General features: G+C 46.0%; 2 protein-coding genes across 4 annotated transcripts in view; one reads left to right on the forward strand and one right to left on the reverse strand.

The window, feature by feature from the left end:
• The window catches only part of dsx-c73A (doublesex cognate 73A), a 31,550-nt gene extending 16,527 nt beyond the window's left edge, over positions 1-15,023 (reverse strand). Inside the window, exon 1 of the mRNA XM_033384446.1 lies at positions 13,042-15,023. Within this exon, the coding sequence (XP_033240337.1) occupies positions 13,042-14,586 (1,545 nt within the window). The 5' untranslated portion in view covers positions 14,587-15,023. The remainder of the gene's footprint in view (positions 1-13,041) is intronic.
• Positions 1-15,565, forward strand: part of LOC4812358 (elongation factor-like GTPase 1) — a 94,536-nt gene that overhangs the window by 21,118 nt on the left and 57,853 nt on the right. The window lies entirely within an intron of this gene.

Here is a 15,565-nt window from a genome sequence, read left to right on the forward strand (position 1 = left end):
TGCAGCATCTGCTCCCCTGCTCCCCTTCTGATTTCACGACAATTCGTTGCGCATAAACCTGTCACAATCAATTGCAGTGCCATCATCCATATGTCCAATGCCCGCCAACCATTTTGGGATGCTTTGGGATGCATCCTGGACTACTACAACGGACTACTTTGTTGCGCCTGCCCCATGCCACAACATGCCTGTCGCCTGCCTGAATGCCTCCCCATATATGCGGAGCGGGCAAGCGAGGAGTCAAACTCGATATAGCCGTCCGTTGGTCCGGTCGTCCGTCGCACTCCTATGTAAAAAATGTCTAGGGCGAGAGATTTGCTCATTAATTTTCGCGGCCTTCTGGGGTCCCAGGCAGCAAGGCAGCCAGCCAGCCAGCCAGGACTCCTCTGCTCTTTTGAGCGAGTATTTCTCTGTTTTGACGTTGATTGAAGATGCGGTCGTGTTATGGGTGCATGGGAACCAACAGCCCAGACCCAGTCACTGCCATCCTCCTCCTCCCCTCTCCCTCTCCCTCTCTCTCGAAGATGATTAATAAAAACCTGAGCAAAGTTCCCCGGAATTTTCCACTTTTCCATGTGCGATCTTTGAACTCAATTAGTGCTTGTCGGAGGGAGCAGCAGCATCTATCTTTGGGACTGAGACTTAGACTCAGACTCAGGCCTGAGACGGAGGCTGTGCCACAAATGACACATATATTGTGGCTAAAAGTTGTACTCGACTCGTATCTTGTGGCATAAATTTCCATTTCGTATGCCACGCCCCCTGTACACGCTTTTAGCCCATAAAGAAACTCTTGCTTTTTTTTTACCAGCTTTTTCAGCCGTTTCTGCCTGTTTCTGCGGCCTCTGCTGTGGCCAATGGACAGATGATGATGATGATGACGATAAACTTCGATGACTTCATGATGATAGGGATGGTTTGGGTTTGGGTTGGGGATGGGGATGGGGATAGAAAGCAAAGCGCTCTCTCTCTCTATCTATTTCTCTGGTCTCTCAGTATTTCGCTGCATTCCAATCCTTCTTTGCTGCTGCTCCGCCCTCTCTCCCTCTCCCTCCCTCTCTATCTCTATCTCTCTCTGTTTCTGTCCATAATTGAAGCATGTCCCCGTCTGTGTTTTGTACCCTTTTTGCACCATTTTGCTTTTTGCGGTTTTCCATGCCACTTAGTCCAAGCCACCTCCTACTCCTCCTCCACCTCCACCTCCTCCTTTTACACTCCATTCCATTCTTCATCCGAGACTGGCTGCAACTGCCACTGCCACTGCAACTTCAACTCAATTTTGTTTGTGGCCAAAAAGGAGTTTTGTGGCTTTTGTGTCCATGTTTTTTTCTCGTGCCCAATTTGTTATTTTAATGATTTCGATGGAATCTTCGCACATAATTGAGCTGCCGGCCATCCACCACCCATCCACCTTCCACCTTCTCCTTCTGTGTGAACTTCTGTTTCTCTTTCTGGGACAGAAGTATCTACAAGTTTTGCATGCAACCGAAAGACCCACAATCCACAATCCGCAATCCACAACCCACAAGTGTTTGCTTCTTCTATTTCTATTTCTATGGATATCTGACAAATGACCAGGCAAACCACACAGACCAGGCCAGGCCACAATTGTATCTGCGGTGTGGGGGCGAGTTGCTGCAGGGGCAAAGTATCTTTTTTGCAACTGCAACTGTAGTATGCCATTCAAATGTTTATCCATAAAGCACTTGTAATATCCGACAGCAAAGGCCTTTCAAATTCAAAATGCCTGCAGTTGATCGTCCGTCTGTCTGTCTGTCTGTCTGCCCCCAAAATGAGTCTTAACCATCGATATGCTCCGATGTCTCTGATTCGAGTCATGGCTTTTCCATTGCCAGGGAAATTGACACTTTGGTCGGTCGGCTTGCTGTCGCCATTGCCATCGTCGTCTCTTATTAAAAATTGTGTCAAGTTGTCAGCAGCAGCGGCAGCGGCAGCTGCAATCAAATGTCAGTGTGTCAGTGGAGGAGTGCAACGTGCAACAGAAGTGCTGCAGCGCACTGGATGGCCTACAAAAGATGCAAGTCCCAGTCGAAGGCTGACCCCCCAACCCCCACCTCCCAACCACCGACCACCGACCACCGATCTGGTCTGTCTGTAAGTGGAGTTGATGGCGTCAAAAGCATTTCCCATTCCCATTTCCATTTCAATCCTCTATCGCCATGATTCGAGCACAAAAGAAAAGAAAATGAAAATGAGTTTGATTGAATTTGTGGCTGGAAAAAGTCTGTCGTTGGTCTTTGCTTTGAATGGATGAAGGTTATCTGTTAGGCTCTGATTGAAAGTGATGATGTTTTTGATTGATGGCTAGATTCGATTAAAAAGCTGAAGAGAATACAATACGTACTTCGATTGACGAGAGACATATTCGGCTTTTGTAGATCTGTGTTTTGGTCTCTGTGGATCTGTGATAATTTCTGCCTACTATATTGATGTTTATTAAGGAATCTTCTGATTACTCTTTTCTAGGGTCTTATAAGTGATATTGTATTGTTATCCCTTAGATATCTGGATATATCTGCTGGTTATCCATAAGCTATAGTTTTCTGTTCTTTTGGGTATCTCTGGAAAGAGATCTGTGATATATAACTACTTCTTAATGATAAGATATGCATATGCTCTTTAACTTTTCATTGAAATTTGTTCTGATTTTCGATTCTTTTATAGGTATACATACATATATGCTAATATTCTTTCATTTAACATACTATATATGATAAATCATTACATTTCACATGCAATTGTAACATTCCATAGATACATATGTATCTTGTGTTCATTCTGCTAGATATCATGGGGTTATATCTTAGATATCTTGTGATTCTTGTTACTGGTTGTTCTGCTTACTTCTTTGATATCTCTGGAGCCTTCTGTTAATCATTTCTTAGCTGTATACTGTATCTGTATCCTGCAGATATCTTCTGGCTAACCTCAGGTTTCTTCCACTTATTCTACATATATCTACTGTTTATCCCCCTGCTTTTCAAGCAGACAAACTCTACAAACATGATTTCAATTCCTGAATTTCTGAATGGCCCACTTCCATCCATCTTAATCTTCATCGCAGAGCCATCCAAAGATCTATAAATTAATTGCACTTTCTAAAGAAAATAAAGCTGCCACGAGCAAACAAAAAAAACTAAACAAAAAGAAGAAAATAATCAAGTAATTTGGCGATGAGCCATAAATTCAACAGAAATCAAAACTCGATTTGCGGTCGAGAGGCAACTTTGACCCGAAGGTCGCTGCAATTAAAGACAGGGAAAGATGCCTATCGATCGAAGCTCTACTCAAGAGCGAGAGAGAGAGAGAGAGAGAGAGGGATAGAGAGAAGACTTTCCTACTTGAACATGCAACATGCAACCCACACACACACAGTCCACAGACAGAGAAGAGCGACTCCTCACTCCATCCGTCACTCGAGAGTCCAGAGTCCAGAGAGCTTAGACCTGAGACCAGACACAGATACTCGCTCACGACAGGTGAATGCAATCAACGATTCGAAATTCGAATATAATGCTGAAAATTGTTCGAGTGAGTATTTTGAATGGCAAATGCTTCAATGCTGGAGCCGTTTACAACTCTTTTTTCGTCTTTCGATGCAGCAGATGCTTTGCTTTATGTTTTTCCTTAGTGGATCAACAACTTTTACTCCACTTTCGGCATACGGCATTCGGCGAGTAGAGGCGTTAGAGTCATAAAATTTATATCTAATCCAAAAGAAAGTGCTCTGGGGGCGGGCCAACCACCACCAGCCATCCGCTCCATTCCATTCCATTCCGTCTGCTAAAACCAGAACCACCATTGACACCAATGTGGCCCCCACATACCCACATCCCCACATGTTGGGTTGACTGCCCCATGCCACAGATGTGTGGTGCCTGTGCCTGCCACTGGGTGGCATTTTGTAGGGCATTTAAATTGCTAATTTTTTTGTTTGAAACCAGGAACCAGGAACAACCAACAAAAGCTGCTGCAACTTCTGTTCTGTTTTGCTCTGCGCTGTTCTGCATTTATTTATGCTTTTTTTTTTTTCTCCAACAGTTTTTTCCGTTTTTCAGTTTTTGTTTTTTATTTTGCTTATAAATTGTAATTTCTTGTCCTCCCGACTTGAAATGCGCAAAAGTTATACCTTCTTCAACTATTCGTACCGGCCTGGATTTAGACCTGGGCGGGGAACAGGGACCTGGGACCTGGACCTGGACCTAGACCTGGGCGGGGTGCATAATTTCCTGACTTCCTTCTGCTTTATGGCCAGAGCTATGTTATAAAATTGTTAACAAATGGCGCGGTGGATGGGGGGTGGGCTTCAAGCCCACAGGCTAGAGACAGTTTATGTCTCATGAAAATGGAAAATCCTCCTATTCTTCGAAGGAAAAAGAGGAATCTTTCTAAAGAAGAACTTCCAGAGTGGCTTGTATTCGGTTTTCATGAACCACATACCCATCTGCCATTAATAAATCCATCTTTAATCAGATCATCCAGCACCGAAATGAGAGCAAAAAACCAGCAGCTACAAATTGAGTTTTCTGGCCTGGGTTTATTATTTTAATTTGTTTTTGGAAAAGTGCATTTTGGGTATTAAGTTTGTACGCCATAAATGCTCGAATGCCAAGCTCATTGGATGCATGTGGATATGGATATGGATCCATCAACTCTTATAAATTATTTATCAATTTGATGTTGCAGCAAGCAGGCAGCAACCAGCAGGCAATGCACCAATTGAATTAGCCATCAAAATGGCAACAACAACAAAAAAAAACAAAAAGAAAAATGTGATTTAAATGCAATTGGTTTCTGCCTGGCTCTGTGGATCTACGAGTACGTACAATTACACGACCTAGAAAGCCAAAGCAGCAGAAAGTAACCCGAGAAAGAGAGAGAAGAAAGCCAAAGCCAAAGCCAAAGCCAAAGCCATAGCCATAGATAGAGCCCCTGCCACAGAGCCACAGATCCTCAGTCGAACTTCAACTTCAACTGCAAGTCGAAGTCGAAGCCGAAAAAAAAAACACACACCGAAAGACAAAGAGCCGCAGATATAGATACAGTTTCGATGGGGAGTTTGGAGTCTTTTGCGGGGGCCCCCAAAGACACGAATGAAGAATGAAAGATGTTGCAAGTATCTCATAGGTCGTTTGGGTCTCTGTAATGCAAATAGCTGCAGTTGTTCCGCCGCAATGGAGAGGGGCTCCTCCAGTACCCAGCCGCCAGCGCCAGCGCCAGCTCCAGCTCCAACTCCAACTCCAGCTCCAGTTGTGTAGTAGAGACATTCGCAATTAGTTTGCCAAATGCTGTGAGATCTTAATTTGGTCGTGAGTCGTCTATGTAGTCGTCGTCGTTGTGGGAGATGGCTGCAAGGGGCCATGGGGCAGGCAGGGAGACAGGACAGGGACAGAGACAGAGACAGAGACCGGGTCCTACACATTTGACTCGACGAGGTGTCAGGTTTGTTTAGCTTGAACTTGATGTAGTTTGTTTTTGGCAGTCGGACTAATGATTATTTACACTCTCACTCTCTCTCTCTCTCTTTCCATCTTTTTGCTCTGGCCTAAAACGTTCAATGGAAAGTGCCCTTTGGATGGCAGATAGCAGACAGCAGAGCACTTCTCATTAGTATATCAATGTCTTGTAGCTGCACGATCTACAGACAGACAGACAAAACGATCGATCCAACGCAAGCGCATGATCTGAACTTTGAGAGGGTTTTTCTGGAGATCTTTTTTGGAATATCCGTAGGTGCATGATCTGTCTCAATTATGTGTCTTCGGGTTTATCTACAAAAGATATAGAATTCTCTTGCGTTTCTCTATAGTTACAATATTTGAGATTTAATTATTTCTAAAAGATCTGGGCATGCCGCTTCGATGATCTCTATCTTCAAGATCAATGGATTTTCTCTAAGAATGATCTTGAACTTCTTGAAATCATTTCTCTTGAGAAATCTCTATTCCATAGACAAACGATTAATCGATGAAGTGAACTTCCGTGAGAATGATCGACCCATAGGTGCTCAATGGTCTGTAGGCCCTATTATTTCCACTTCCATTAGTTTGATCTTTGCTCATGAGCTGTTCTTCTGTTGATATTTTACTGGTCTTCTGAGGATCTTTTGTTGATTTTCTGCTGTTCTTCCACAGATCTTTTTCCGATGTTCTGTTGATATTTTCCTGTTTTGAGTTTAACAGTTTGTGGCACCACAAAATCCTTGAATTTTCGAACTTTCTTCATCATGTATCCATCTTTTAATTCCTACCGATTCCTTCATCAGTTTCTGTGGCCATCTTCCTGCCTCATTTGCCGATGATGATGATCAGCAGATCTCGGCAGCAGAGATCTTGAAGTTGTCTCTCCTTCTGTAATTGAATAGCATGCGGCGAGATAAATGCCTTGGCCAAATGGCCAATTCAGGCTAAGTGTACGGGCACCAGTACGAGTACGGGACGGGTATTCTTGTTGGCCGCGTCATTGCCATAAATTGCCCATCGTTCGATAAATTATGGAATGGGCACAGTGGGCAGTCGCTGACCATCTACCAGATACCATCTAGCATCTACCGTCTAGCATCTAGCATCTAGCATCTACCAGATGCCATATATATGTACATAGGTACCTCCTCCTCTGATGCCTCATCTGATGCCAAAGAGAAGTTCTATCTATTTTTGGTTCTTGGGCTAATTGAAATGGGGCTTCCTTCCCCTCTGCTGCCGCTGTTCTGCTCTTCTGTTCCTCTGCTCCTCCGTTTCTGTTTCTATTTCTACTTTTGCTTTTGCTTTTGCTCTCTTTTTTCGAACCTCTTTTGTGTCGGGTTTTTATGGGCTTTGTTTTCGCCTTTGTTTTTGGCGGATGCCGAGCCGACCCTTTACCGGATTTCACTTTTCATTTTGGCATTTCTGGGGTTCTCTTCTCTATCAAAAAGATATATTATTTTCGCTCTTCGCAGGTAAATAAATTACAGTTATTAGTGGGTGAGTGGGTACCCCTCCCCGCCGCGCTCCGCCTCCCGAAGCGGCGTTTAATTGCTAGTAAAAGTTTTAATAAATCATCGCAGAAATGGAGAAAGACACGGACATTGGGTGAACGGGGGGCGGGCAATGGGAACCCTTTCCCAAAATACAAAAACGAAAAAAAAACCCCAGTTAGAAAGCCAGTTAGAAAGACCTCTGCCACTGAAGATTGGCGGCATCTCCGCTTTCTTCTCCTCCGTGTCTCTTGGATGGCGCTGGAAGAGGCATTGTTCGATTTTCCCTAATCATATACCCCTACTCGGATACCCCTACTCTTTGAATACCCCTCTTTATATCACTCTCTATACATGTGAATACCCTTTCTCTCTCTCTCCGTATCTCTCGGTGTGGAAGCTTTCTGCTTCATTGCTTTCATTTGCATTCGATGGCAGTTTCCGCTTTGCTACCAGTTTTCCCTGGAATCATCATCATCATCGTTCGCCTAGTGGTTTTTCTTGGCCTTTTCCCAAAATTAGCATAACTTTGGGCGGTGTCGAACGTCTCCTAACGTCCAACAACAGCTCTAACGGTCAGCTTCAATCAAGGGGCCATTGTGTCTGTGTTAACAAGCAATTGATAAAACAAAGCGGTAAATATTTAACCCATACTCGAATACCCCCTTCGCCTCCCTCTCTGTGCTTTTTCTTATGTAATGAATCATGTTTTCAGCTTCTTCTTTGAGAGACACGGGGCACACGATGATGTATGTATGTTGTATCTCTGAGGTGCGGTCGGGGGTGATATGAGGTGCAGATGAAGTGCTTGAAAGATGGAGGAGTTTTTGTATTGGAAAGTACTCGAAGTTGTCATATTTGATGGAATTACTTGAATGGTATATTCTACATGTTTAACGTTCAATGCGATAAGACATTTCTCTGCATTTTTGGTGACTTGCAAATGCAGATCTTAATTGAAAATGTAAGAACTTAATGCTAAAAGAACTTAAGGATCTTCCTATTTGGAAGGTCTGTTTTTTCATAGATGTTTTTTTGATTTTTTTTCTTTTTAAAGGTTTCATGAGTATTTCTGAAACCTCTTTCTACCACTTTTGACTGCCATTCATCAACTTTCAATTAGAGAGAGAGAGAGAGGAGAGACACAGAAGTCTCCACTTGACTCCATATGTTGCATGCTGTTGCATGGCGGTCTGCTTCATTTCCCTGCCATCTTTTGTTGCTTTTTTGATCTACAGCCCACACAGACACCACACACACACACAGAACAAGTACAGAGGAACCTCGCGATAAGTGCACTTTTCCATGTCAATCAAACGGCGGCAACAATTGCTGACCAACAAGTCACGCCTCCTTCATCCTCCTGCTTCCTCCTTCATCTGTGTATTCTATAGTATCTTCGAGTATATATAGAAAATCTGGTGGCAGCTGCCAATATCAGTCTGCATGTCTGCCTGTCTGTCTGTTGGACAACATTTCACACTCGTTTTCCACGCAGGCCTGTAGGAGGAGGGTTTTTCCCCTGTTTGTCTTTGTCTTTGATTTTGCACCGCCTCCCGCCTTTCGCTTCTTTTCTCTTTTCATTATGATTTCTTGAAAAATTACATTAACTGCAATTCACTATTTCTTTTTTTTTTTGTTTTGTGTTGTTTTCTGTTACAAGTCTATGATTATATGCTCTATGACTTGTGAAATTGTCGGGTGTCATTGCTGGAACGACGAGGCACGGGGCATGGGCACGGGACACGGGGCACGGGGCACGAGGCACCAGAGTCCAAGTTTGTGTGGCAGGAACGAAAGTTTGGTTCCGTTTGAAAGTGTTCGAATTGCGGGGGGAAATCACAATAAAGTGACTCAAGAAAGGGGTCTCTCGTAGCTAACTAACTGACTAAACGATTCTGATTAAGAATGTTTAGGTTAAGTGAAATATTCTGGCTGTAATTTGAGGCAATTTGCTGAAGAAGGTGCTCTTTAAGTTTCGAGACACAGTCCAACAACGCCAGAATCGAGGCATACTTCATAAAGAATATCTCTCGGAGCAATGGATGTCAGTTGGCAGCAAGAGAGCGTGCCCAGATATCCAGAAATCGATTTGAAGTATCCCTCTGGGTTCTCGTTCTTATTTCTGCAGAGGTTCTGTATCTGTATCTGCATCTGCATCTGCATCAGCATCTATCTCTTCTTTAGTCATATTTTATAACCTCATTAGATGGATGGCTTCCTTTTCCTACCATCGCATCCCAGAGGCACCCACCCCACTGCAGTATGAGGCTGCAGTTAAATTTGAGTTGATTTCTTCCTGCATCGTATGGAGAGACAGTGGCAGCAGGCAAAGGCAGAAGGCTATAATTAATTATTATGAGTGGCGGTCTGGCCTGGCCTGGCGTTCGGGGAGTGGCTTTGGCTCATGCCAAGAGAAGCCTCCGGGCTCCGTCCACTAATTAGATGAGTTGAGAGCGTGAAAAAGTCGTATATTCGTACTCCCCATGCTGGTTGCATCATCCAAAGAGGCCGAGAGAGAAAGACACTGGAGAGGTATTTGCAACTCATGCGATGCGATGCGAGACAGATCTTGGACGCTACGACCTGTCCATAACGGCTCTTCGACCTCTATAACGATTCTATTTCCATTTCTATCCATACAAATCGAAACATCGGCTTCGGTATTCGGTACCAAGTGTTTAGCCTGCTTTTCTAATGCTGATTCTCTTCTGCAGTTCTTGGGTGTCTTTTGTTGTTGTTGTTGTTGTTTTTTGGGCTTTGAAGAAGAAAGCGTGTAAATTAAACAGGCAGCGAAAGTTCTTTCTTTTCTCGGCTTACTTTTCTCCTAGTATCATTATTTGTATGCAAATTAGCGACGCGCAGCCCAATTCTTTTGTTTGGCAATGTAACAATTATGCTTTCATCTCATCTTTCGATTGTTGCCAAAAACCAAAGACTCTGACTCCGAGGTGGAACAGAAAACAGAAATCTATTTAACAATGTGTTAATTACACTTCGGTCTCACAGTTCTAACAAAAATCAAACCGTGGCATAGAGAGGCGGGAGGGGATGGAATGGGATGGGATGGAGATTCCCCCTGCCACGGTCCGTTCCGTAACCGTAAAACAAATCTGAGCTTAATCGTTAATTTATGATATTTCTAGCGGTAACCGACAGCCCCCCAACAATCAAGACCCAACCCGGAGAGCGGAGACGCTCCGCTGATCAACGTCATCATCATTGGGGCATTCTTTTGCTTCTACCTCGACTTCTACTTCGACTTCGACTGCTGGACGATAGACGTTAGAAGATGGGTAGATCATAAACTTTGGATTGTAGCTTCTTGTGTAGCGTTCATTGATTTGCTTTGATTTGATGGCCTTTGAAAGACCATTAACATGCCCAATGCTCGACCATTGGATTGTAATTAATGATTGGTTTTCTCGCATTCGAATTGTTTGCTTTATGTAAGACTCTCCGGAAAAGATGGACACGACAGGTGCTATGGGATATATTGATTGGTAGAAAATCCCTGTGTAATCCTTGGCTTACATTCATAAGAAGCGCATAGAAAGGCTCTTGTTGGCCCCGAGATGAGTGTAAATCACAGAGGATTCACGATTGGCACACACCTCATGGGAGAATGGGGAACATTTGAGCACGGGAACTAGGAGCAAGGAATGGCCTTAAATTTAACTTTCTCTTAGGCTTAAAGCCTAATCCGAATTCCTTCTTGAGTGCCAGAAATTCCCCAGTGACAAGCCATAATCGGGGGCTCCATTCACAGCGTTCCATTTGATGGAAACGGCATCAAACGATGCTAACCGCACAAAATGCTGTTCGATTAATCTCTGATAGAGTGCCGCTCGATTCGATTCGATACAATCCATGGATCGACCGATCGATGGATCCAACAAACAAACAATTAAAGACTTCATTAGAGTTGTCGTCTCGGCGGGGCCTTGCAACCCATTTAGGTGCGGATATGTGATTGCAATTTTAATTAGGAACAAACCAGAGAGATAGAGAAAGAGCAGAGCGGTAGAGGGAGAGGGAAAAACCACCCATTGCTGAGAGGAGAGTAAAGCATTTTCATTTAGTTTAAATTCTCTTTTCATTTCAGGTGAGTCTCGTCTCGGAAGAATCTGCTTAGAACACTGGAACGTGCAACCTGTTCGTTCCTCTGCGGCTCAGCTCTCTGTTGAGTGAGTTGCTCAACCTGCTGCTGTCGATTGGATTGGATTGGATATTGGATGGCCAATTGGTAGAGGCGATGGCTATGTGTGTCGTCGTCGATCGCGCATGTGGCCATAAATTATGTCGTTGTGCACCGGAGAGCTAGAGTCACAGTCCGAGTCCGAGTCCGAGTCCCACTCAGACGAGGAGTCGTCGCTGCTGGTTCTCTGCTCCCCCTTTCTGCACGCCCCGTAAAAGTTGTAGCTGCCACCAATCATCATAGTTAGGTGCACATCAAAATTTATAGGTCAGTAGTGGCAACAAATTGCACAGGCATTCCAATGCCCGATGCCGATGCCTGACTGCCTGACTGCCTGCCCAAATCAATGGTGATTCCCAAGCCCCATCTGAGATGCCCTCCATCTTCATCTTCGTAGCCTCTGGCTCTGGCTGCTGTCTCTCCTTCTGCTGCATCTAATAAGGCTTGACCAGTTCTCCCTTGTCCATGTCAACGATGACTGGTGGTTCCCCCGAATGCCCCCCTCCACCCAAAAAAAAAAAGAAGAAACAAAACGATGGCTAAACCAAACAACCAAACACTGACCCACTCAACAATGGTACTCCGATATTATGGTACTGAAAGTCACAGTCTCCGTCTCCGTCTCCATCTCTGTTTTAGATGCGACTCCCAGTTGCTCCCTAGAGCTGGGTGCTGGGTGCTCGGATCTGGGATCTTTCTCCCAGCCTTATGACAATCGATTTGCAATGGAAAGCCAATGCCTGGAGGCGCTCCATTTATAACAAGTGGCCGGCTTTTGGCCAACTATCCAAGTCAGTTGGCTCCACTCCGCTCTGGTTGGTCCTATGATGGTCCCTCTGTAACTCTGAACTTTTTGTTGCAGCTCTTTCCCTGCCTCCTGCCGCCTGCCTCCTGCCAGCGATGTTGCTGTTGCTGTTGTCATTGTCGTTGTCATCGCTTGCTTGCTGCCTGCCTCTCGTTGTGGCTGGCGATAGTTTGAGAGTCAAGTTGTTCCAATAATTCCGCATTTGACATTCAACCGGGGGTTTTACCCGAGGTTCTACTTGTGTTTTTTTGTGTGTTTTCGTCTGTCCGAAACGGTTGTTGTTTTTGCTGTGTGTTGCTGTAGGATGTCTCTGTCTCTTGGTCTCTTGGTCTTTTGGTCTCCTGGTCTCTTGGCCCATTGTCTTGGGAAATATTGTATGTATCTTCCAGATACATTGACAGGCCTTCGCCTTTTACCTTTACCTTTTCCTTTCCCGTTTTTCTTTTACTATTTCCCCATTTCCCATTTCCCCTTTCCCCTTTCGAACATTTGTGGTCAATCGCTAATTAAGCCAAAGAATGGTCTATCTTTTGACTGCTGATGGGAGATTGAAAGAGATCTCTACGGATCTCAATGATCTCTCTGAAGGGAATTGTAGGGATCTTATAGGATTCCTTTGGGAATTGTTTCTCTTGAAAAGATCTGTGGGATGCAATGATTTGTAAACTAATTACAGGGTGCAATCTTTAGTCTGTATCCTAGAGATGTTTATATTTCAATATCCTTCCCCTCCAACAAAACTTTCAACACGATCTTAGGGAATTCCTTAACGTTCATTGAAGTTGGGGAAATGTTATTCACACAATGATCCTTTGCTTGCAATGATCTTTAGCCTAATGTCTGAACTAGATTTTCCTTCTGTAGATCTTCTAGAGATCTTAGAGCTTATTGAAATTATGAAGGACATGAAGCCCTTTGAAAGATCCTTGGCTTGTAATGATCCCTAACTTAATTTCAGGAGTAGCTATTTATTCCCATCTGCTATCTAGATCCCACAGTAAGGTCCTATGCTACAGGTATATGTAGATCTCATAAAGCCTTAACCTCGATAAAGATTCTTACCTTATTATCCTTGTTGTTCACCGCTGATCCCAGCTTCTGTTGGTAGTACTCCTCGCGTGCATTCGTGCTGAGGCTGTCGATGAGGGCCGAAGCATTCACATGGCCATCGTAGACCAGGCTATCCTGCTGCTGGGTGCTGTATGTGGAGGCAGCTGCGGCTCCTCCTGCTGCTGCTGCAGAGGATGAGGCTGCTGCTGCTGCCGCTGCCGCTGCCAAAGGAATGTTGGCCTGTGGAGTCCGTGTGTACAGCTGTTCGATGGGCAGGCCGGGATTCGCTGAGTTTGTGGTGGCCGATGGGAGGGCAGAGGATGATGATGGGGCCAAGGATGATGCACCAATCGAAGGCGTCACCTTCGTCTGCAGGGGCTTCGTCTGCTGTTTCTGCTGGTAGGCAGCGTTGGTTGAGAGCTTCTGCTTCTGTGTGGTGCTTCCGCTTGGGGGCTTGGAGGCAGCCGCCGCACTGGCCGCAGCCGCACTGTTGCTGCTCGGACGCTGGGCGCCGCGCTTGAGGGCCGTCGTGACCTTGTGGCCGAAGGGTCGCTTGGTGGCCTGGCGGTGCTTCAGCTTGCCCATCGTCGTGAGGGTGCGCTGCTGGCTGCCCGCATTCGTGGCTGTGGTGGTGGTGCTGCTGCTGCTGCTGGGATCCGCATCTGCAGCCGTGATGGCTGCAATGTTGTTGTTGGAGCGGGCAGCCACGAACTGATCGTCCGGATCGGTGGCATCGGTGAGGGCCTCGTCGCTGGTTGTGGATGCTGCCGCCTGGTCCTCCTCCTGGGACTGGGAGTCGTCTGTCTCCTGGCTCATCTCTGGCTGGGTCGTGAGATTCGCAGAGGTCGTCTCACCCGTCTCCTCCTCTTCGTTGTGGTCACTGGTGCCTGTCCCTGCCGACTCTTGGCTGAAGTCCGTGGTGGTGGGCAGGTCCTTCATGAGGGTCGTCTGCTGCGTGACGGCTGCCTGCAACGCGGCCTGCTCGTTCATCGTGTGCTGCAGCTCTAGGAGCGTCGTCTCATCGAGGAGCAGGGTCGGGTCTGTTTCTGTCTCCGTGGAGCCAGTGGGTGGCAGGGTGCTCTGTTCCTCCGCCTGTTCTTGCTCCGTTTCCGCTTCCGTTTGTTGCTGTTGGGTCGTGGAGGTGCTGCTGCTGCTGGTGCTGGTGCTGGTGCTTCTGGTGGAGGTGGCCTCCTGCTGGCTGAACTGCTGCTCCTCGATGTCCAGCGACTCCTTGAGTCGCGCCACCCGCTCAACGATCCTGGCCAGCATATCCTTCTGCTGCTCGGGCAGGTTCTTGGTGTCCAGCTCCAGCAGACGGTCGTACTTCCGGATGTTCCGCTTCACCGTCTCAATGTCCGCCCGAGTTTTGGCTGAGGGGGGGCTGGGCTTGGTCTTGGGCTCCTCCTCCTGGAAGTAGGCGCGTGCCCTGCGATTGCTGTAGCCCACCAGCTCGATGACACCGGGATAATCGGAAGCGGAGGCGGACGTAGCCACAACGAGGACCAGAGCCACCAGAGCCAGGGAGCAGCTCCAGGCGGTGCCACTACTCAGAACCATTTTGGAAAAAAAAAAATCACTTAGCACTTGGTTTCTATATTCTATTCTCCTTTTTTTGTGTTGTGGTTTACTTTTGTTGTTTGCACTCGCGAATCACGTATTTTTCGTGTATTTCTCGTATTTCCTCCCCCTCTTTAATCTGCTGTCTCTCGTCCCTCGTCTATCTTCTGTAGCGGATTAATGTCAACTAACTGTAACTCTGACGCTTTGACAGCTCTCTCGGAAAACACGCTCTGCTCTCTCTTAAAAAAAAAGGCGAACCGCGAATCCAGTAATCAGGAGGAATGGAGTGGGGGAATCTTCTGCCACTTGATGCTGCTTTGGGGATAGTTTTCTATGCGTCTCGGTGTCGGTCTTCGGGCCACGATCCGCAGACGACTAATGTCGGATTACAAATGTTCCAGGCCGCTGGACTGCAGCGTCTTTTAAAAATTTTCAAAGCGGAAAACGCATCGCGTCAGAGTCGCGCAAAGAGAAGACTTTTCTCCCATGGCCCCCAACCCCCCTACCACCCGGTCACGGCCACAAGTTGTTCTTTCACCAAGTTCATGGCTTAGACCGGTTTGAAGCCAACATGTTGCATGCCGCCGCGATAGCAATCGCAGAGAGTCTCGCAACCACACACACAGAGAGAGAGAGAGAGAGAAAGAGAGTGGGAGAGCGCTTTCTTTCTAGTAAATGTTGCTGAGCTTCAAGCAGATGTTCCCAAGCAACAAGCACATGCTCCTAAGCTTCCATCAAATGTTGCGAAACTTGTATGTTCAAATGTTCCCAAGCTTTGATCAAATGTTGCAAAGGTTCCACTGACAAATGATCCTTGCCACCGCCTCTGGGGGGCATGGATTTAATTGCATGGCCCGGCACACGCCTTCCTCTAAGAATAACCATCCAGCATGAGCATGAGCATATAGTATCTCCCTCCGATCGCTGCCATCTACGGTATATATTCCCCATTCAATTAGTCATTCCACAAACGCAC

Source organism: Drosophila pseudoobscura, chromosome X (genome assembly GCF_009870125.1).
Source record: "Drosophila pseudoobscura strain MV-25-SWS-2005 chromosome X, UCI_Dpse_MV25, whole genome shotgun sequence".
Taxonomy (NCBI): domain Eukaryota; kingdom Metazoa; phylum Arthropoda; class Insecta; order Diptera; family Drosophilidae; genus Drosophila; species Drosophila pseudoobscura.